This window comes from Tenrec ecaudatus, chromosome 4, assembly GCF_050624435.1.
Source record: "Tenrec ecaudatus isolate mTenEca1 chromosome 4, mTenEca1.hap1, whole genome shotgun sequence".
NCBI lineage: Eukaryota > Metazoa > Chordata > Mammalia > Afrosoricida > Tenrecidae > Tenrec > Tenrec ecaudatus.
In genome coordinates this window covers 93,348,006-93,371,846 of record NC_134533.1, presented here as the reverse complement: position 1 = coordinate 93,371,846, position 23,841 = coordinate 93,348,006, and the positions used below count along the sequence as shown (strand labels likewise).

Here is a 23,841-nt window from a genome sequence, read left to right as displayed (position 1 = left end):
GAGTAAAGGTCAGGGGGTTGAAACCAGTTACACCAGTATGACTCACCCACCCTAACTGCACACCACAGATAAGAGATTACAGACACAGGTATTGAGGAAGATAGATGATTAAGAAACACAGCCCTCACATTGAGTCCTCTGCTACATCTCAGCCATTCCCAAACACCTATGATTCTATCTGAGATCCAGAAGGTCCCTGTGCTCATTGCCCTGGCCTTTCCCTGCAGGCTAGACTCTAGAATTAAACAAGCTAACTCCAGCATAAAAATGTTTTTAAACAAATCAAAACTCACTGCTATCAAGTCAAGGCCGGGGAGCAGCTTATGGTTTCAAACAGCTGACCTTGCGGTTTGCAGCCAACTCATAATCACTACGCTACCTGGGCTCCTAATTCCAGCATAGTGTAGTCAAAATGACACAGGCAAATAGATAGATAGATGATAGATAGATAGATAGATAGATAGATAGATAGATAGATAGATAGATAGATAGATAGATACAGACAGACGCAGGCTTTAGCACCAGAGATTCTGTTTTAGGGCTCAGATTGACCGCTTACTAACTGTGTGACACTGGGCCAGCTACTTAGCCTCTCTGCGTCTTGGTTTCCTTATCTATAAAGTAACAGTATTAATACCTGCCTGATAGGGGTGGTTGTACAGATTCAGAAAATAAAGTAACCATATTTAATAAGTAACTCAGCAAAGAGTAGGTGCTCAGTTAATGTTTATTTCCTTTTCTTCATTAGGCTACCTACAAACTTTCATGTGGGTTGAGGAAATGATAACAAGTGAAATGGGCGGGGGGTGGGGGGGCCCCCGGGAATCAGGAGTGATAACGTTTTATATCTCGACAGTATCTTTCTGCCCCTGGCGTTTTACAGTGGTCCTGAGCAAACATTAAATAACTGAACTGGGTCAGCTGCACTGGGAAAGCCATACTTCGACAGAGTCCGTCTCTCACGGCAGAGCCAAATCAACAAGAGTCCTTCTAAGGAACGGAGGATCAATTATGGAAGCTTTATGTTTCTTATGAATTTCCTGGTGCAACTGTATGGCTCTTAAACATGCCCCTGTAATTTTTACAGTGTAGAAAATGCAATCTAGTGGCTGTCTTGGTGAATGAAAGGCTGGATTTGCTGCTACCACCTCTGCGACTACATAGAGAGACGCCCCCCTTTAGAGTGGAGTGGCCTTACTTTGTTCTGAACCCGCGAGCTGTTGAGCTCTTCATGATAGCAAGCAGTAGGCTAAACTTTGACATGAGCTCATCATTTTTCCTCTGAGTTAAGTGCTACTACGCACCCCACCCCCTGCTTATTTTCTAGGAGCCCTGATGGCCTAGTGGTTACTTGTCAGGCTGCGATCTGCAAGGTCAGGTGTTCAAAACCACCAGCTAGCTACCTCCCCGGGAGCAAACACAGGGCTTTCTCCTCCAGCAGAGTTACAGTCGCGGAATCTCACAGACACAGTTCTACCCGTGCCTCTAGGGTCGCTATGAGTCAGAATTGTCTCCGTGGCTATGCGTTTGGTTCTGAGTTTGGATCCTCATGTCCCAGATTAAGAAACTGAGGGTCAGATAAGTGAATCACCATGGCCACAGAGCTCCTGGTGACCGGTTGAAACTTAAGCTTGGTGACGCTGGCTTCCTCTACGCCACTGAGATTTGCTTACAAGATTTCCAGTCAGGCTCTCAAAGAACTAAATCCCCATGGAAAAAAAAATCTGTGCTTGGAGTATCTCGTTCTTGATAAGTGACACTCTCACGGCGTGGGTGTGTCCACACAATGTGCGTCCGTGGGTCTTTATGCAAAGCAGAGGAATTATCCGAAGAAAAACCAATGAACAGCAGGTGCAACAGCTTGTGTGACCCCAATAACTTTTCTAATACCTTATGTAGGAAATAATAGTGACGAAGGAGAGAAAAGAAACTGGAAATCTCGCCCCTGCTTTAGACTCATGCTCCCCATCTTGGTAAAAACGATGTACTCTGACTATGTGTGTGCAAGCCTGCTCCAGAAAACCAGAGGTTATGTGATCAAGCTAAGGCATCGCCAGTACTCCCACTGCCATAGGATCTTCATTCACTAAACTGTGTCCCAACCATGGAAACACGGTGACTTCTAACCTCTGATGGACCTGCTACTCCATTGTGCCCCAGGGGTGTGACTGTGTGTTTCATTGTATCCCGGGCCTGGGCTCCCTTGGTGCCTTTTGCTGTTCCATTGCCTCCCGTTGTGTCCCTGGTGGAAGATTTAGATATTGTCTCTCTTGATTAAAAGCACATGAGGATTAATAGCTCATGATTTCCTTTTTTATTCTGTCTTTCAGCTCCAAGGCTCCCTGAAAAGGAAACAAGTAGTCAATCTGTCTCCTGCTAACAGCAAGAGGCCCAATGGCTTTGTGGACAGCTCGTTCCTGGATCTCAAGAGAATTCGAGTCGGGGAGAATCTCTCCGCAGGACAAGGCGGGCTCCAAGTAAATAATGGACAAAGTCAGATTATGTCTGGGACCTTGCCGATGAGTCAAGCCCCCCTGAGGAAGACAACCGCTCTGCCACACACTGCACACTCCCCAGGCAATGGCATGTTTACCATGGGCTTAAAGGAAGTGAAGAAGGAGCCAGGAGAGACGCTGTCCTGCAGTAAGCACATGGAAGGCCAGATGACCGCAGAGAACCTTTTTCCTCCAAGGTACGGAGATGACCCTGGAGAGCCACTGATGGATCCCGAGCTACAGGAGCTCTTCAATGAACTGACCAACATAGCAGTGCCGCCCATGAGTGACCTGGAGCTGGAGAACATGATCAACGCCACCATCAAGCAGGATGACCCCTTCAACATCGACCTGGGTCAGCAGAGCCAGAGGAGCACGCCGCGGCCCGCCCTGCCTATGGAGAAGATCGTGATCAAGAGCGAGTACTCCCCTGGCCTGACCCAGGGCCCCGCGGGCTCTCCTCAACTGCGGCCCCCATCCGCAGGCCCTGCCTTCTCCATGGCCAACTCTGCCCTCCCTACTTCGTCCCCAATCCCATCTGTCTCCCAGAGCTCGGCTCAGCCTCAGGCAGCCTCGGGAGCCAGCCGGGCTCTGCCCAGCTGGCAGGAAGTATCCCACGCACAGCAGCTCAAACAGATAGCTGCCAACCGTCAGCAACATGCCCGGATGCAGCAGCAGCAGCACCAGCCTACCAACTGGTCAGCCTTGCCATCTTCTGCTGGGCCATCACCAGGACCATTTGGGCAAGAAAAGCTCCCTAGTCCTTCTTTTGCTCAGCAGCCATTCAGCCCCCAGAGCTCCCCTCTGGCTGGGGTAGCAGGCGGCAGCAACCAGTCCAAAGTCATGGCTAACTACATGTACAAGGCCAGCCCCTCAGTGCCGAGCGGGCACCTGGATGTGCTCATGCAGCAAAAGCCTCAGGATCTCAGTCGAAGCTTTATGAACAACCCACATTCTTCCATGGAAGCCCGACTCAGCAACACCAAGCCTCTGTTCCATTTTAACTCCGACCAAGCAAACCAGCAGATGCCTTCTGTTTTGCCTCCGCAGAGCAAGCCTTCCCTCCTGCACTACACTCAGCAGCAACAGCAGCAGCAGAGCTCAATTTCTGTGCAGCAGCAGCAGGTGCAGCAACAGCAGCAGCAGCAGCAGCAGGTGCAGCAGCAGCAGCAGCAGGTGCAACAGCAGCAGCAGGTGCAACAGCAGCAGCAGGTGCAGCAGCAGCAGCAGGTGCAACAGCAGCAGCCACAGCCGCCGCAGCCACCCCCCCAGCCCACCCAACCAGTATCCAGCCAGTCTTTGCTAAGATCACCCTTGCCACTTCAGCAAAAGATTCTGCTTCAGAAAATGCAGAACCAGGTCATCACAGGACTGGGGTATCAAGTCTCTCAACCACACAGACAGGTAAGACTTCCTTCCGCCATTCCCAATAGAGAGTTCCCAGAGATCATCGAGCCTCTGCAGTCGGCTTTGGTGATCATGGTGTTTGTGTAGGGTCAGATTGGTGTGAAGACATCATAAGACCTGGTTCTTGTCGGGCACCTGGTGGAAGAGGCTAGTATTTCCTTGCAGGTCATTACTGTCACTGGGATCTGTCATGAGCAAGGGTTCTTGCTTATTAAGAATGCTGCACGATAGCTGATATCCTTAGTGACATGTCCAGACAGTAAATCAGTCATTAAATCAGAATGGTCTTCGTGAGCACCTATCCTATGCCAGGTGGTGTAATTGTATTGAGTATTGAAATAAAGCCAGATGCGATATAAAAGTGTTTAATGACCAGTCTTACATAGGCTGCAACCAACTGGAATGTCCAAACTCCCATATCCATCAAGTAGGTCCTACTTGGAGTTCATGCAGGTGCCAACAGGTGCAATAGCAGCCCTGCATAATTCACAGTGTCTGTCTCTAAACACCGTCTCTCGGAGGAGACGGGTTTATTAAAAACTCTCATTTGAACGTTGTGTGGACAGTGTAATGATACCAAGTGCAAGAGGCTGGGTCTCTGCCACCCAGAGGGGATATGAGGGAGGCTTCTGGAGGAAGTCGTGTCTGAGTTGTGTTAAAGGATGAAATTATCATGGTGACAGATACATACACAACCCACATTTACCTTAGAGTCTGTGGACAACAAAAAGGGAAGGTTTCATTCAGCCCCAGATATGAAGAAATTTGCTCTGTCCCTCAGAAGCACATGCTGCTGACTTCCATGGTCCCAAGGTCAAGGAAACTTGAGAAAAGAAACTTCCAAGACGAAAGGGAAAGGAGAGGAGAGGGAAGGAAGGAAGGAAGGAAGGAAGGAAGGAAGGAAGGAAGGAAGGAAGGAAGGAGAGGAGAGGGAGAATGGAAGAAAAGGAAGGGGAAGGATAGAGAAAAGTAGAAAGGACGGACAGAAACTGGAATATTGCTTTGTGCTTGCAGTTTGACTGGCCTGCATTAGTACACAAGCACAAAGACAGCACATTACAAGTCACAACAATATGTCAAGGCAGTATGGCCGCACGGAGCTGAATCGAAGGACATTCCTAGAGTACTTTCCATAGCTGCTTCCCAGAAAAGCATGCCACAAGCTCCTCCAACTGTGTCCACGCTGACCTTTGTCTGAGATGTGAGCCAAGGGAAAATTGGTCTCAACAAGAACTCAATAGCTATGTTCCAAGGAAATGCTTAACCACTCAGAGGTGTTTTGTTGTTGCTGCTGTTGTTGTGTGTGTTGGTGTGTGTGTGTTTTATAGAGAATGGACTTAGAATACACTCATGTGCTGATTTTACAAAGTTCTTTATTTAACACTTGGGCAATATGGAACCATTTAAAAACAAACAATTTCATAAGACTGCTTTTTGATATCATATGTAGGCACTCTGGAGGCCTATGATTTGGATGAATATGGGTTCATATCCCTACTCTGACATTCACTCACTGTGTGAGCTCAAGCAAGTCACTGGACTTCTCCAAGCCTGTTTTCTTATCTGAGGCTTAGAGGCTCAGGTGACAATCTTATCATCTCCAAGGGTCGGCTAATTTTTCCAAGGTTACCCAGATAGTAAGTAGCAGATCCAGGGTTCAAAGACTGGTGGTCTACTTTGCCGCCTTACCTGGTCACTCGATTGTAAGATCACTGGGAGGTGTTGTTGGCAACTCACTGGCCGCCCGTAGATCACCGTGGGGGAGAAAGACAGGCCTTTCTACTCCTGCAAAGAGTTACAGTCTCGGAGACCCACAGGGGCCGTTCTACCCTGTCCTGTCGGCCGCTAGGAGTCAGCATCAAGTGATGTTCTCAGAAGAAATGTCCCTTGGCAGTGAGCTGCAGCTCAATGATGATAGCAGACGACATCCTTGGGGGACAGATAAAGACTTGCCACTCTGGCTTTCAGAGCCACTAAAGAGAGAAATTTCAAAATTAAAACAAAAAATCTGTGGCTGTTGACCTTCCTGAGGGTCAACATTATAGGGTTAATCAAAATAAACAATTTCCAGTAAGAAATACATCTCATTCTCGCTCTATCAACCCTTCTCTGGGAGCCTCCCAACCACCTCCAAGGTCCTCTGTTCTGTTGCCTGCTTGACTGCCGGCAGCAATGAGTGCACATGCCTACCTAGCCTCTTAGCTCTCACCTGAACTTCTAGGGACCAAGCACATAGGTGGATGCTAGTAGCCACATCTACAAACGTCTTCCAACCAATGCCTTTGATACGTTTTTTATAAAGTGTTTCTCGGGTTTCTATTCCTTTGGATCTCTTCAGGAACTCAAAAACAAACTCACGGCCATTAAGCCAACTCTTATAGAGTTTCCAAGGCTTTGTAAAGCTGTGAAGGAGACCAGGGGCTCACCTTTCTCCTGGGGAGTGGCAGTGGGTTTGCATCGCTTCTACCTCTAAAAAGGCGGGAGAAATGGTGGCTGCCTTCCGAGCTAGAGACCGCCTTTATGTAGACAGGCAAGTGCTACCTAGCTAAAGGTTGACAACTTTATACATCGAACAGATTATTCCGTTGGGTCCTTCCATCTCAGTGACTATATGAGATACATCCTATGTCTGAGATTTTAAGCAAATCAACCAGGTGCCTCCAGTCAAAGAAACGTTGCCTTCTTGAGAGCAGGGGCCTGTTAGAACAGCCTCCTATTCTAATGACACCATTGTCTAATAGTGTTTCAGAACCTTCCCTTGGGGATTGTCTTCGCATCCTATCGCACACCTGACTCCCACCAACTGCCATTGAATCTCGTCCCACTCAGCGTGGAAATATCTAGGGTTTCCAACATGTGGCTATTTCGGGGGAGATATCAGCTTCATCTTTCTTCTGGGGACTGTTATCAGAGCAACACGGTTCACTCTTTTAGGTGAATTTTGAAACTAAGCAAGCTGAGTAATAAGCAAGCTGCTGCTTTACGTCAAAAACAAGGAATAGCTATGGTGTGATGAGACTGAATTTCAAGTGTGGTTTGTAAACATTCTCAGAAAGCCATAAAGAAAAATAGATGAGTTACTTCCCAAGAAGATAATTTTGAAAAACAGCTTTCATTCGGGTAAACATATCTCTAAGGTTTTAAAATATTTTATTGTCTCGTCCAGTATACTGCCAAATATTCTCAATTCAGAGAGGGTAGCTGTAACTCCCACATCCACAGTAGAGTGCACAACTGTTCTGTTCTGATGGCAGAATATCTAAATCTGTCTCATTGCTGAGGTCATGTGGGGCTTGGAGGGACAGAAGGGGTTGGGAATTAGGCAGCAACTAAATTTATCATCTAAAGCATAAAAATGAAACTAGTCGTCTTCTTTTTTCTTCACTGCTTGTCACACTTACTTTGTGTCGAACAGAAAGAGTTACCATCGAGTTTGCTCACTGGAGCCCTTCAGCCTCGGAAAGAGTAGAAATTTGGGGGCCCCTGCTATAAAATGGCACGTTGAATTTCTTGATCAGTGGCTTAAACTTGACCAATAGCGTATGCAGAAGTGGCCTTCTCTTCGCCTTTCAGCACATAGAACTCAAGCAGGTCCGCCCGCTCAGGCAGAGGTACTTCTTTCCCGTTGCTCTGTGACTACCTCTCCAGATGTGGATGGATCCTAAGGGGTGGATGCAGGGGATTTGAATTGTTGGAAACATCCTTATGTTCCAGGCCTGGGGTGATTTTAAGTAATTCTTTCTCCAGAGCTTGGGAAAACAAAGGATAGTTGGTGTTTCACAAAAGGTCTCCAGTGGCTGTTTGGCTACTTGGAAATTGTCTCCTGGCAATGATTTTCAGCCCTTCCTGGTGGAGGGCCAAAGGACGGCAGGAGAAGGACGCCAAACACGGCTGATTAATCCTCAGGCTGCTGAACACTTGCTGAAGGTGTGAAAGGGTTATCGGTTGTCCATGACTCCTGAGAGTTCACTCCGGCCATGATCTTTGTAGAGCAATATAATCAGACACTTAAATATGTGAAGTTCTTCCTAACATCGCATCCATGAGACTGAAGTGAATTCTATATTTGGTCTAGAATTCTCCCATCTCTAACATTCCTGGGAGGGAAAGCAGCCAGTGAGTTGACAGTTTGTTGTGACTGAAACATAAATTTGCTACTCCTCCTCTCCGTTCAAAGCCAAGCTAGTCAATCGTGTATATTGAGATCCTTCCATAACCTCACTTGACCCATTTTCCCACATTATCCCTACTCCCCATCAACCCTTGGCTCGATTTAGGAAAGTCTCCCAGTGTCTTCTTTCCTCCAGCCTCCCCCTTCCCATTTTAGCTCCTATGTTCAAGGTTTTGGTCATGATGTTTTGCCTGTTTTGAATTAATACCTTTCTAGATTAAAAACTGAAATTGGGTTCTGTTTTCCTGACAGACTCATGATGGATAGAGACAGTACTTCCTACCAGGAGTCAAATTAAAAGCTGTTTGCTCCCCTCCCCTCCCTTTTCCTCTCCTTTTCTCTTCAACATACTTGCTTCAGCAAGATCATTGCATTGTTCAGCAAGCAATTTTATCCTACCAAACAGAAGGGTTGATGGACAGATACCACTGATTGATTAAACTATTGAATTGAAGGACTAAGACCATCCTTTCATTTTATCTCTCCCCACCTCCTTTTATGTCACAGAAATAATTATTTCCTTTGGAAGAACATGTTGGGAAGATGAATGCCTGTCCCTTGCGTATACTAGAGGCCCGAAGGCAGCATCTTCCTGGTTAATCATGATTCTTGATCTCCTCTTTGCCTTGAAGGCTCAGAAACCTATTTTGTGGGTATGAGGATGACAACAATGGTTTACAGAGCAGACTCACCTTAACCACGCTCAGAGAATTGACAGGTAAAACCAAAGCGCCAATTTACTTATTTAAAATGAAACTATGGTGGCAGATAGACTAGAAAGCTGCCGTCAACATAATATAGGGAAAGATAGCTTCTTTCTATTTCTATAGGCAAAGACTCACAGGAAACAAAATTATAACCAAGGGGCAGCGTGATGAATAAGGAATCAAAACTAAGAGGTAGGAGTCAGAGATTAAGATCTATGTCGCTGTCAGGTGCCACCGAATCGGTTCCAACCCATAGTGACCTTATGCACAACAGAACAACAACACCGCCCAGTCCCACACCACCTTCACCATGGTTCCGATGCTTGAACCCCTTTGAGCAGCCACTGTTTCAATCCATCTCATTGAGGGCCTTCCTCTTTCTTGCTGCCCTCTGTGTTACCAAGCACGATGTCCTTCTCCAGGGACTGTTCTCTCCTGACATCATGTCTAAAGTACATGAGGCGATGTATTTCCACCCTTGCCTCTAACGAGCAATTCTAAGAGTACGTCTTCCCAGAGAGACTAGTTTGTTCTTTTGGCAGTCCATGGCAATATCAATATTCCTCACCAGCACCACGACTCAAGTGCATGGCTTCTTCACCAGTCTTCTTCATCGAATTGCTTGCTGGCACAGGCACATGAGGCAATGGAAAGGCCATGGCTTTGGGTCAGGTGCACCTTAGTCCTCAAAGCGGCATCCTTGTTTTGAGGATTGGGATTTGATCAGCCTTCTTAAAAAAAAATTCCAATAGCCAGAATCTAAGTGCCCACCACACACACACACACATCCAGACCAATTGAATTGAAATAGAACTTCTAAGTTCGGGGACCATGCTTTAACATGGTTTGAAACCCATCCCAGATGATTCTAGTGTAAAATCAATTTTGGAACCACCGGTTGGAGGTTCCACAGGTTAATGGCCTCAAGGTGTAAAGCAGTTTGGAGCATCCTTCCAGCACACACACAAGCACAGGCTGCCACACCTCTCCCTGTCCCAGTAGCCTTGCTAGCATGATCATGCACCTTACCATCAGACAGAACTGGATTGGAACCTACGCTCCACTAACCAGTGCCCGTGCGACACGCTAGTAAATGATTTAACCTCTCTGCGCCTCAGTTTCCTCCTCTGCAGAAAGAAACTAATAATATCGACCTTTTACTATTTATGAGGATCAGGTTGAATCCAGAGGGCTTTGGCAAATAACAAAAACATTTACCAAGGACTTTACCTGTTTCAGATTTGGGCATTACCATTCTTGCTTCCGCCACTCTCTTCGTTACGCATGACCGTGATAGATTAATTGCTTTCTTCTATTTGTCGCAATATTCCTCTTTTAAATCATTGTGGTGAGATGTATAAAATGTGTCATTTTGACTGTAAGTGTTCCATTCGGCAGCATTAATCATATTCACGATGCTATACGACCAGCACTGCTAGTTATTTCCAAAACGTTTTAAATCATCCCAAGCTGAAGCCTAGTACCCATTAAGCAGTAAGTCACCATCGTGCCCTAGCGACCCCCAGCGTCCGTCTGCTTTCTGTCTCTGTGCATTGGCCTCTGCTGGATCACACGTGTGATCCTGCCTTATTTGTCCCTTTGTGTCTGGCCTACTTCACTTAGCCAAGGGTTATCGGGTTCATCCTTGTCTCAGCATGACCTGATTTCTTGGCTGAGTAATACCCCGTTCTACGTATAGACCACGTTTTGCTTATCCATTCATCTGCCGATGAACGTTTCAGCTGTTGCCACCTTAGGGTTCCTGGGAAGAGTGAGTGGCGGGATGAGCATTGCTGTGACGTTCTCGCAAGCGCCTGCTTTCCATTCTTTGGGATTTATGTATCACTCACTGTCTTGGAGTCGATGACGATTCACAGCGACCCTATAGGAGGGAGGTCACCATGCTCCAAGAAGCTGACTTTAGCCAAGTCTCTTTAGTGTTGAAACCATCTTGCTTCTTTGAGGTTATTCTTGGTGCTTCTGAGCTTAAAGATGAACAAAAAATCATATCATTGGGAATGAGGAGGGGTGCAGGATGGGGACCCAAAGCCCATCTGTAGGCCATTGGACATCCCCTTACAGAAGGGTTGCGGGGAGGAGACGAGCCAGTCAGGGTGCAGTGTAGCAATAATGAAACATACAGCTTTCCTCTAGTTCCTAAATGTTCCTCCCACCCCAGCCCTACCCCCACTATCATGATCCCAATTCTACCTTACAAATCCAGCTAGACCAAAGGATGTACACTGGTACAGATGGGAACTGGAAACACAGGCAATCCAGGACGGATGATCCCTTCAGGACCAGTGGTGAGAGCAGCAATATCGGGAAGTGGAGGAGGGGAGGTGGGGTGGAAAGGGAACCGATTACAAGGATTTACATATAACCTCCTCCCTGGGGGAGGGACAAAATAAAAATGGGTGAAGGGAGACATTGGACAGTGTAAGATCTGACAAATAGTAATTTATAAATTATCAAGGGTTCATGAGGCAGGGGGAAAATGAGGGGCTGATGCCAGGGGCTTATGTAGAGAACAAATGTTTTGAGAATTATGACGGTAACGAATATACAAATGTGTTTTATACAATTGATGTATGTATGGACTGTGATAAGAGTTGTATGGGCCCCCAATAAAATGATTTTTTAAAAGGCCCTTTGCAAACTGGCCTGAGTGGATGTCAAAGAATCCCTGTCAGTGCTGTCATGATTTTGAAGTCCTTATAATTGCCCATTGGTGATGCTGTGGATGGAGGGTGATAGCAAACTCCCTCAGCAGGGGATGCTTCTCCTAACAGGAAGATAAGCATGATTTCCTTGTCCTCCACAATATCAGGAAGGGAGGGGGGCTAGAAGGCCAGCCCATTAGGCTTGTGCTACAGTTTGGGTTTATAAACTAGAATTAAGGTTCAGGAAGTCAGAGCCATGAAGGGCCAGAGACCAAAACCAAGAAAAACTTCTTTAAAAAAAACCAAACTAATAAAACAAAATTACTCGGTATTCTCAGATCCCAAGAGTGAGGCCAAAAATTGCTGATAAACCTGTCGTTCTGAGCTCATGACCACCAAGCGGATGCTGACTTGTAACGAATCTCTAGGACAGGGTAGAAATGCTTCTATGAGTTTCCGAAACGATAATTCTTTGCGGGAGTAAAAAACTTCCTCTTTCTCCCTCAGAGCAGATAGTGGTTTTGAACTGCACACCTGCAGTTCCCAGCCCCACACGAAACCACGGCACCACCAGAGCTCCGACAAACCGACAGCCAAGGGTAAAACAGAGACAATGGGAGCACTAGAGTGAAGTTGGGCCAGACATTTGAAAGCTCCTAGAAAACCACTGCAAACCATCTTTGACCGTGTGGCGATTTCCATTGACTCACTTTGGCTGGCCTTCTTAGGAGAAGGGGAATGGGCTGGTACAGGCGTCCTGAGGACGGTCGACGGCAAGTCAGGATTGTGATGTTTGGGTTTGCATTTAACTTTGCTATACCATCGTTTGTCATTCACCTTTCAGAGAAACAAAAATGGGTTTGTAATTGTCCACGACACGGATGCTCAAGCAAAGTTTCAGAGGGCATTTCTTGGCATGGACTTGATACTAATGATTCTTGGTTGGAAAAGCTGGTAGGAAAGATGTTGACTATTTTGTTTGTTTTCTTTTATTAGGGGAAGGGTTTCTTTTGTTGTTGTTTTGCTGGTTTGTTTTTATATTTTATTGTTAGCACCAATTCTGCCCATATACAAATAACGCCAGTGGTAAACATTACGGACCCTTTTTTTAAGGTGAGAACACTAAGGCTTTGAAAAGTCAAACAGCTTGCCTTACGTTACAGGTAGGAATCATTCTGATTTCAAATTCAGGGCTCACAGCTAGTAGGTTGCCCAAGTTAAGGACATAGATACAGGTGCTTTGGGTTGGATCATGAGAGCCATCTTGGTGAGATCTGTCTGAAATGCTACCATACATAGTTTATTACTGTCTCAGGCAAAATCTAATCCAACGCAGATGCAGGAAGGAACATTCAGACATATTTATTGCAAGTTGCTTTATCACTAAAATTACCTGGTCTGCCAAATTGAGCTCTATACTCACCTTAGCTCGCCAGTTACTGCTACTCCCAACAAAGTCTCGCCTGTTGAGTACCTGCTGGGCGTTCGATTCTGGCCTGGATACTGGTGCTACAGCTGAGAATAATATGATGCAGGCAGGGAAACATTAACATTTTTGAAGTTAAATTATCAACAAATGTTTTCACATTGAACTATGTTAATTATCTTACGAACTTACACTCACTTTAGCTGTTAGCTTGATTTGCGGCTGAGTTCCTTGGGCTGATCTCTGATAAAAAAATGAAAACACCCAAGGGATTGGGTTTGCATTATAGCTTACTAAACATAATTATTCTGGAAGTTGTTAAATTTTGAAGTCATAAGGAAAACATTCATTCAGTATCTCTCTTTTTTTCTTTTTTAATAATATACCCTCGACACTTAAGGATCTATTTTTGTGTGAGTTTCACAATAAAGCCATAATTCCTACATTCAGTCTTATAATGAAAATTCATTCAGCCCGAACAATGTGGTAGACACCGGATATTGAAGGATTAAGTGACCCCAAAGATCCCCCTTGCACCCATTCAACCTAAAAGATCAGGAAAGCCTAGTCTTTCCTCATAAAGAGCTTTCCCTGTGAAGGAGGGCCCATCCCTATTACTGACTCACCAGGAGAGCCATGATGGCGGTGCCATGGGCTGCTTGCTGGGCTGCTAACGCAAGACCAGTGGTTCCAGTCTTCCAGCTGCTTCTGGGGAGAAGGATGAGGCTTTCGGATCTTATGAAGAGTTACAGCCTTGTAAACCTACGGGGACAATTCTGCTCTGCCCCACAGGGTCTTCTGATGGCAGTGTGAGTTTTGATGTCACAACTGAGTCAAATCAAGTCAACCAGTTCGACTCTGGAATTGTTATTTTAACCTTTAAAAAAATCGAGCACTATTTGCTGGAGATTCTCTTTTCTATTTCATTTTATCCTAGTGTTGCAAACCTCCCAGCACAAAAGAGTGAATCAGTTCAAAGCAACAATTAATGCCTGTATCCTTCAATAAAGCAACAAACGCAATATCAAGAAGAACATGTTAGCCTTGGGCTCACAATACCCAGGGTTCAAATTCACAGTTAGGGGAATGGCTTCTATTATTCTGATTCCTGGGTCTTTGTCTGTGTGTCACATCCATCAAGAAGAGCTATGCATTTAAAGCATTAGTGGATAATTTAGCCTGTTGAATACCAAGTTTCTAACTGGGGGAAGAAGGGGTCTAGGGTTAAGAAATAGATTTGATCTTGGGGGATGGAAATGTGGGAGGGTTAATGGGAAATCTGACAGATATTTAAGTGTAAAGTGCATTAACGTAGGTAACTCAAACAATCCTTTTACACCCTTTTCTAATTAGTTTCGCCTTTCCTAATCAGATGTCAGTTGTTATCAGTGTGGAGGGGGGAGGCCTTTTGCATGAAATCCAAAGGAAGTAAAAAAGCCCATTTAGCCAATGCACTAATCAGTAAATTTGCATATTAATGATTAATTAAAGTCAGGCAGAAAGACTTGAGATTCTGAAGGTGTTTACTATCAGGAGGTCTAGGTCTGAAACAAAAGGCTGTACAAATGTTGAGACTACGACCTCAGAGAGCTGTCAAGTGAAAGCATCGCCTTACTCTTCCCCTGGCGTCAGGCAGGGAAGACAAACTGAAGCGCGTGCACAAACACAGCCGAGGCAGCTCTCTGGGTGCTAATTAGAGAACTCTGGCTGAATATTTGCATTTGATGCAATGAATCTGAACAATAAAGCGGTGCCTTATTCTCCAAACAATAAATTGAGTAGAGTATAATGGAGGGAAACCAATGATTGCTTTCCTGTGCATCCTGCAAGATCAAGTTTGCAAGGTCTCTGACGATGAAAGAAGGGGGGTGGTTGACCTGCTCCCCTTTCTTTTACTGCTCATTCTTTTCACCCTGGATCACTGGCAGTTTCCAAAGTTTGCTTTGCCCGGGAGCTGAAGTCCAACTCCCCTTTAGGAAGCGTGAACCTTATGCACAGGGAACTCGGTGGGCCTTACGTCTTGTAGTCCATAGGTCTGGGAGTGAAATCACATGAGCGCATGTAGGTCTCTTCTGTTCACCTCTTTACTTGGTGTCCCTGGGCCTTATCTGGCTCGCCTCTCCATACCTGGCCCGTCTGCTCCTTTCAGGACCTTTTTGGACTGGCCTGTTTGTCCCCGAACTCCTTGAGACCAGTCCCAGCGCAGGCCTTGAAAGAGGGTAGGGTGATGGGAAGATATTAATCACTGGAGTTGTTGGCCACAAGGGTATGGAGACCCTAGAAGAAGATCCATGCTGGGGAGAACTATGAGGCTAGTGAACTGGCAAGTCCTTCTGTATGTCTACAAGAATGACCAGTGGACATACCCCTGGCTAGAACCTATCCAGAAGAGCGTCTCTCCATTCTCTTTTCAAGTGTGGACTAACTGGGCTGCCTCTTTGTCATCTTTCCAACCTGCCACACCAGGGAGCAGTCTGAAATAAGCATTGGATTGTGGCAATCATCTGTGAAAAACCCTGAAGTGTTCTCATTTTCTCTGGATAAAACCCGACATCTTCTGAAGTTTATCAAGCTCTATGTAATCTGGCTTCTACCAAACTCTCCCGATTCATTGGTCGCTATTCCCAGGAGTCTTTTCCAGGATTCTCACCCATCTACCCAATCCATACACAGATGTTCCATTATAGTTAGCGTTCTCAAACTAATATCATCCAATATCTGACAAGCCAGAGACGTTCGCTCACCTCCAGGTCTTCACATATGTTGATCCTTCAGTCTAGACCAGTCTTTGTTCTATGTTGCACGAGCTTTCTTCCCTATCAGTGAAAACATCATTGCTCCTTAATTCCTCATCTAGTTCAGGATTAGCTCTGATCCTATTTGATCTGGCCGTTCTCTCTACATTCTCTCTCTCTCTCTCTCTCTTGTTAGCGTGCATGACTCTTTAGAAACTTTTATTTTGATTTGTCTTCCTCAACTAGATTGAAAGATGCTTGAAGGCAGAGATTGTATCTTTTTTGTTCACCACTGTATTTGACCTCTAACACATCCACTATGTTGCAGGCACCTCTCTGGGTTACCTAGCGCTGCTGCAACAGAAAGACCATAAATGACTGGCTTTGAAAAACAGAAATGTATTTTCTCCCCGATTCAGAGGCTAGAAGTCTCACTGTAGGGTATTAGGCCTACGGGAAGGTTTTTCTTTTTTAGTCAGCTCTGTCGGAAATGTCCTTGTCTTTCAGCTTCTCCTCCTGGGGTTTCTTCATCTAGCTTGGCATCTCTGTTCCCTTAGCTCTGCTTGTTCACTTGTTTGTATCTCAAATAAGATTGATTTAAGACACACCCTACATTAAAACCATCTTAATAATATAAAAAAGGAAACCATTCCCAAATGGAATTGTAAACACAGGCTTCAGGGTTAAGATTGATAACATATTTTTGGGAAACAGAATTCAAACCATAATAGTTAGGAAAACATATTTGTTGAGGAAATGTAAAACTGAGTCCTGTTATCCTTCCTTCTATTCTGGGGACTTGAGGGCATGACCCCAGCGCCCTCTCATCTAAGGAAGACAGGGACAGGAGTTGATGCTTCAAGTTTCCCTCATACCCAGTTGCCCTAACCTAATTTGCTACTGGATCTGCAGTAACAGTGATAATAGTCAGTGCTGGGTACCCAAAAAACAATCAAACAAACTCACTCTCAGCTCCCATAGATCAAACCTGTGAGATGATATTTTGCAGAGATTCTCTTGAGCAAGTTAGATGGACTCAAAGTACTCCTGGTGGTGTACTAGTTAAACACCCAGCTGCTAACTGCAAGTTTTGAACCCAGCAGTGGCACCCCAACAGAGAACAGTTATCCATCTGCTCCCCTACTCGCCCAGCCGATGCTCTGGGACAGTTCTCCCCTGTCCCACAGGGTCTCTGTGACTTGGAATTGTCTCAACAGCACAAAACATCAGACTGAGATCGATCGTGAACCATGCAGACAAGAATCAACTAAAAGGTCGTCCAAATGGGTTGGGTCATGCCTTCAACAGACACATATAGAACATCCACCTGGTGGCCAAGACACAGTCCCTGCTGATAAATCATTGAAAGAAGAAGCAAATGATGACTGGGTCATGCTATACGTACTTTGAGAGAAGTCCCAACCAGGAACTATGAGAACATACAGGTGAGCCCATCTCCTGGAGGGTGTGTCATCCTGTGTTGAATCCCAGGAAGAATAAGAATGAATCCCATGGAAGAGAGATGGCTTTCCAGACAGGCTGGCTCAATCGGGGGCGTCGCAAGTCACTGGTTCTGTCTGGGAGAGGAAAGAGATGAGATGAGAGGGACGAGTGGGGTCTACGTCATGAAGAGCATCCTGGCAAGGAACTTAGGAACCCATTCTGAGGGTAAAGGACATGTATAAAAAGCGTTCTGTGGTTGCCTTTTAAGCATAGATGTAACCTGTGTCCAGTTCCTTAATGCAAATATGTTGAATGCTAACACAGCTATATGCTTTATAAAAGTCATCCTCTTTGCTATATAGAGAACACACAGAAGAGACTTAGGCCAGGGCAAGGTAATCTTCACAATATGTGCCAAGCATGCTTCCGAGATGTTGTGTGTCCACTCGGGCAGCTCGGCGCACACTTCTGCTCGCCTGCAAACAGTCCTGTTGTTAGCAGTCCCCTCCCACACTCGGCTCTTGCTCCAGCAGCCTTGCTCCGTCCGTTATCCTCTTGTCTATCTTGGCTCTCTTCTTCTTCTCTTCCTTCAAGCCTGCTCAAGTCTCTGGGAATCCTTCAAAATGAACTGTCCATCCATGATCCCATCCCTTTGAGTCTTGGTGTCCCAGTGACCAGACCCAGAACCTGGGTAGTCAGCATTACTCCCTGTCTCCAATGCAGCCACCGTTCTGGATGTTATTAGTCACACCTGCGCATGACCATTGGCATCCCGACCTGTCGTCCTCACTGCTCTTGCCCTCTGTTCAAATTATTCCAGAGTCTCTTCAACCTCCTTCTTTCTAACTTCTTCATTCTGCTCCTTAGGACCAAGGTCCTTGGCTAGGGTTCTAATTACCTTCTGCTGACCGGAGCTTTGACCCAAAAGCCAATCTCTCCCTGAGGGTCCACTTAATCACATCGCTTCCTTATGAATATCTTCTACACAACTATTGCTTGATGTCAGCCACTGCATTCTCTCCACCTGCTTTGATGGTTCTGCAGCTGCTGCAGGACCACCTAAGGCAAAAATATATATATGCAGATAGGAGAGATGGTTCAATATATAAGTTAAGGGGCTTCAAAAAGTTTATAGAAAGTTAAATTACAGGTTAATGGAGTTTTTCCAGGCACTTTTTGATATTGTGTGTGTGTCTATATGTATATGTGTGTGGTGTGTGCATATATGTGTGTGTGGTGTATGTGTATATGAATGTATGTGTGGTGTGTGTGTATGTGTGTGTGGTGTGTGTGTGGTGTGTGTAATGTATGTGTGTATGTGTGTGGTGTGTATGCATCTGGTGGTGCGGTGTTTGTGTGTGTATGTGTATGTGCGTGCGTGCATGCAGTGAGGTCCCATTGAGTTAGTCCCAACTCATCAGAACCTTTATGTGAAACACAACAAAACTCTGCCCCGTCCTCAGAGTTGCTGTTGGAGCCCCTCATCTCAGCCACTGTATCAATGGATCTTGAAAGCCTACCTCTTTTCTGTTAACCCTCTACTTTACCAGCCGTGATATCCCCCCAGAGCTGGTTCCCCTTGGTAATATGTGCCAAGTGCATGAGACTCAGTCTTACCAGTTTGCTTCTAAGGAGCATTCTGCTGTGCTTCTCTGCCAAGACCGTCTTGTTTGTTCTCTTTGCAATCTATGGTAATTTCAAAATTCTTCACCAACACCAAAGTCCAAACGCATCGACTCTTCTGTGGTCTTCCCTATTCACTTTTGAGTTTTCACACGCCTATGAGGGACTGAACGTCTCCTGGCTTGAGTCAGGTGTGCCTCAGCCCTCAAAGTGACATCTTTGCTGTGTGCATTCGATAAGCTGAGTAATGTGACACAGGTATCATATTTTTTAAAGTCTATTTAGATGGTTTTCAAAAGAATACTTCTTTCATCTTCTCTCCCCACCCTTCAGTGTTTCCCTGAGGCAATTCCCTGGGGCCATAAGGTTCCTATAGGACACAGGTTACAAACTAGGGTCCTAGGTAACCCAAGAATAGAATCTAGAGAGAGAACAGAAATACATAATTAAAATGCCCATTAGACACCTCACTCAAATATCAGTTGGTCTCAAATGAGTCTCTAGCAAACCCAGCCATTGTGTGAAGTGGGTTAGACCTGTGGAGTATCTACCTCAGAGTCAGGTTTTAGAGTAAGCTTTTCATAATCCTTTTAAATCATAATCTTATCCCTCAATTTAGAATAAAATCATAAAAGTCAGATGTGACCCCTCTGCTCTCTAAACCAAGCTCATTAATATTCACCATGGAGAAATTCAGCAAATGGTATTGTTCTATATTCATTAGACAAATAGTGTATGCAGAAAACCATGCTGTCTGTTATTTTAATAATACTGTTAAGTGGAATATTCCGTGTGGTAAGAAGCAGTATGGAAATAGAAGACAAAGCATATGGATTCTGGACCCTGGATTGTCTCTGAGTAGTCTATCTCCAGCAACTGAGGCCTTGTTTGCTTCCGCTGTTCTAACTTTGTTTTATAATTCTGAATTTTATGATCCTTGGATGCAGTTACTGTCCTCAAGTGCATTTGTACTTGCATCCAAGTAACAATGTGCACAGCGTATGAAGACAAAGAATGAGAAAATCTGAAAGCTGGCCTCCCCTTCTCCAGGTTAGCCTCTGTAGGAAGCCACTTCTCACTTCTTCCTGCTGATATTTATCCCCGTATTTCTCAGCACACTTGCACTTGATATCTCTTCATGTGTTAACTAGGCAGAGGGTTTCCAATGCTCAACCATTCTCTTTGCCACAAGATGGGCATAGTGAGATACTGGCAGCCTCCTCAGGATTGCTAGAAGGTAAATAATGCTTATTGTTGAGACAAGACCTACACTGTGGTTGCTATTCTTCTCCTGAAGTTAAGTATCGATTGTTTTCCCTTCTAGTTAGAAAGTTCCTTCGAATCTCTTTCTGTCTTCTCACACCATCCTCCGAACGCTTTGTAAGACCTCTCTCCATACATTTCCATGCAGTCATTCCTGTCGGAACTGTCTACTCCATTTCTTTTCCTGGATACATCTCCCCAGGAGCTCCCTGCGCCCTGGGACCATCCTTACAGGTAGCCTCTCTGTCTGCCAATACCCCTGTCACTGGGACTTTTCCTTCTCTGGGGAACCCCCTTTATTCACACCCTGCATCTCTTTGTTACGCTGCTTGTTGGTTTACTCCCTCATTTGGGTGGACTAGAGATGCTAGGAGCTTTCTGAGAAAAGTGTATGGAAGGTGAAAATGTTGAAACCTTCGGAGAAATCATCACCCATTTGAGAAAATCCGGGGAAAAACTACTTCAAGACATCATGAAAGAAACTGACCAAACAGCTGTTTCCCCAGCAATGATGCTTGTAGAGAAGAAGAAAAGAACGGAGCTTGTATGATTTGAGGGCCTACTGTGTTACACGTAGGAGCCATGGTGGGGTAGTGGTTACAAGTGGGGCTGCTAACTGCAAGGTCAGCAGTTTGAAACCACCAGCCACTCCAAGGGAGGGAGACCAGGCTTTCTACTCCCATAAGAAGTTGCCGTCTTGGAACCTCACAGAGGCCATTCTATTCTGTCCTATGGGGTCACTATGAGTCATTATAGACTTGATGGCAGTGAATGAATGAACTAGCAATGTGCCAATGGTTTTCTCCAGCACACTCCTATGAAATAAGAATAATATCATCTCCTTTATGGATTTAGAAGTTGAATGTGAAGTGGCTTAGGAATGTGCCCAAGATAACAGCTGGTAGCTAGCAGATTTTGAATTCAGAGACACATTTTCTTCTCATCATGCGTCGCACCTTTTATCTCTTGGTCAAAAAGCATACACATGCAACCCTGGCCTTAAGGAGTTCCCTCCTTTATGTTTTTAACCCAGTGTCAGAGAATGCCTACTTGTCACCCAAATCAACTGCCCTTTTGTACTTTGAGTGATCCATAAATTCTATTTAATTCTAATCTATTCCATGCTATTTTGGGTGATAATATTCTGTGTGCCTGGGACTATAAATAAGGATCCCTAGTAGAGCAGTGAGTTACACATTGGGCTGCTAACCCCAAAGTCAGCAGTTCAAACCCGCCACCTGCTGTTAGGGAGAGAGCTCAGATGCAGGTTATCATAAAAGTGTAGACTCAGCAGTCTGCAGGGGCAGCTCTCCTCTCTCCTGTAGGGTCGCAGTGAGGTGGAACTGATATGATGGCCGTGAATTTTTCTTAGCTCTGAGGCTTTAAAACTAGATGGTGCATTTTCTTACATTAAATGACACAGAAAAAGGCTTCAAAAATGTTCTGGGAAAATACCATTATCTTTTATTTCCATTTTCCACAAACTTTTTGAGATCTCTCTCTCTCTCTCTCTCTCTCTCTCTCTATATCTATATATATATATATATATATATATATATATATATATATATATATATATATATATACACACACACACATTTATATCGTTACATATATATGCAGTTATGTAGGTACATATGTATGTGTAACTGGAGAAAGAATATATACATATATAGAATTTAACTCTGCTTCATGCCACATATATTTTATAGTCCTAGGTACATCACATTTTATTACAATAGTTTTCCATAAGATTCTGAAATAGGGTGATTTCCCAAGTAGACTTCAATTCTTATCCCTCCATTTATTAGGTTGCAGCAGTTATAGGTGGATCTGGTCACAACCAAAAAGATATTAGTGCTTTACCCTTCTCTCTGGTGTATTTTGATTTCTGTACAGTTGGTGTATATGCTGACATTGATCACATTTCGCTCCAACCTAAGGAGCATCCAGAGCTCGTGTTGGTGAATTCGCTGAGTAGAAGGAAGGAATGTGGACAGATGGTAACTTCAGATCGCCCCTAACTCTTGTTCCCTTGAAAACGGAATGGACACCCCTCAGCTCACAAACCCAGCCAGTCAGTGCAAAGGATAGACACAGAGGAGGGATTTAAAAGAGAACCAAAAGAGAAGTCACAGGGTTACCAGGCAAGCACAGAAAGAGCATTCATGCTGCCCGGCTGGAGCCCGTTGACAGACACTCGGACCCCGCTTTCCCTCGATGAACATGAGCAACTGCGCGATCAGCTGCCTAGACTGCGGCAAGGTGACAGCCTCCAGCCGTATCCCGCCTGCTGGGCCAGCATCACTGTTCTCAGCAGTGGAAACACCAGCCCCTTCCCCAGTATGAAAGCAGAAGCTATCACCTGCCTTCTGAACAGTCTCAGTTTTTGAAAGTGTTGGATTCCGAAAGTTCATTTGTAGTTTGGCTGGCTTATATATTTCTGTAAGAAGGAGAGTTTACTACGTCCTCAGGATATCTGGGTCAAAATCTCTCTTATTTGGCTTACATGGTCATTGAGCTATTCGAGGATTTCATCATGATTTCTAGAACATGACATCATTTTTCTGTAAAATCAGATACAGTGGTGGAATCAGGAAGGCAATCTATTTACTGAGCGAACAAGTGATAGTACAAAGGAGAGGAGGGCGTCTCAGGTGTGTTCAGAGGGCTTCACTATGAAAACCCCACAAAAGAGGAATGCTCCTGAGCCAGGCCTAGGAACGCCCTCTGCCACTACCAGGAAGCAGGCCTTTGGACCAAAGAGAGGAAAATGAGATTAGCAAAGCATCTCCAGTCAGGGGCACGGACTCTTCTGTGCTGGTGGGCTCCCTTCTGCATACGCATTGACGGCTTGAGTACTCTCTGGTCTCAGCCTTCAGTGCCTCGCTGCACCATTGTTGAGATTGAATTTTATTTCCTGTATTGAAATAAATCTGCTTTGAGCTGGCATTTCCATTTCCAACACCGGTCAAAAGTGTTCCAGGTACTGAAGGGCCCACCACTGAGGCAGCTGAACCCAGTAGGCGCTGCCACGGACCCCACACCAGCTCGGAGTGAGGACCCAGCAGACATAACTGTGTGGGGTCCGTACGAACTCAGTCCACAAAAGCATCTGATTCTGAGAAAGCAGTGTCCGTCTTACAATCAAGATGATTCCTAAAATAGAGATGCGTGACCCACTGTGCGATCAAATTGCCTGTAGAGTCTAAGTCAGGGAGAAAGACGGGGGTCAGAGAGATGGGGCAAAAAGAAGGAAGGAGCTACCCTGAGGGAGTCATACAAAGACATTTGGGCCCAAAACATGCCTTTCTGATCATCCTTTCCGTCGTGCAAAGATACTTTATAAGGCAATTTAAACTCTGATCACTGCCTATTTCTGTTGGCAAACGCAGATGAAACCAACCATTCTCCCCTCGTGAGTTCCATTCAGTTATTTTATGTCAAGGGCAGGGCTCCAAATTTGCTAATGTGGAATTCCTGCTCATCTCTCTGAACACTTGAGATGGGATCAACGCTAAATGGATATGAACTCTACTTGGGGATCAGAAAGCCCAAAGGTTAGCCTCCACTGGGGTAGTTCTGACTGTGCCGAGCTGCCCAGGTTCGTATGCATTGAGACGTAAGAAGGCCGGTCTGTGTGCAGGTGGAGATTCACATAGATTTCTTTACCTCCGCGTCTGAAGCAGGGTATCTCTTACATCCTGTGAGTCTGTGGGAGAAGGGAAATGCTGGAGACCCACGCAGGTTCCACCTGGCGTGCACGCACTCTCCAGGGAAGCCCCAGACAATGTGTGAGAACGTTGTCCGGCTGTGCCTTGGACGGGTGAGGGCAGCCCTAACTTTCATGGGAATGGGATTCCTTGCCAAATTCAGAGGCTGGGGTGTCCCTCAGGGACCACAGCCCA

At 45.3% G+C, this 23,841-nt stretch overlaps 1 protein-coding gene across 2 annotated transcripts in view; it reads left to right on the top strand.

Annotated features, from left to right (window-relative positions):
• The window catches only part of MAML2 (mastermind like transcriptional coactivator 2), a 412,000-nt gene that overhangs the window by 272,501 nt on the left and 115,658 nt on the right, over window positions 1-23,841 (top strand). For both annotated transcript variants that reach the window (XM_075546486.1, XM_075546484.1), the window contains one exon: window positions 2,331-3,899. In XM_075546486.1, coding sequence (XP_075402601.1) covers window positions 2,331-3,899 — 1,569 coding nt within the window. The remainder of the gene's footprint in view (window positions 1-2,330; window positions 3,900-23,841) is intronic.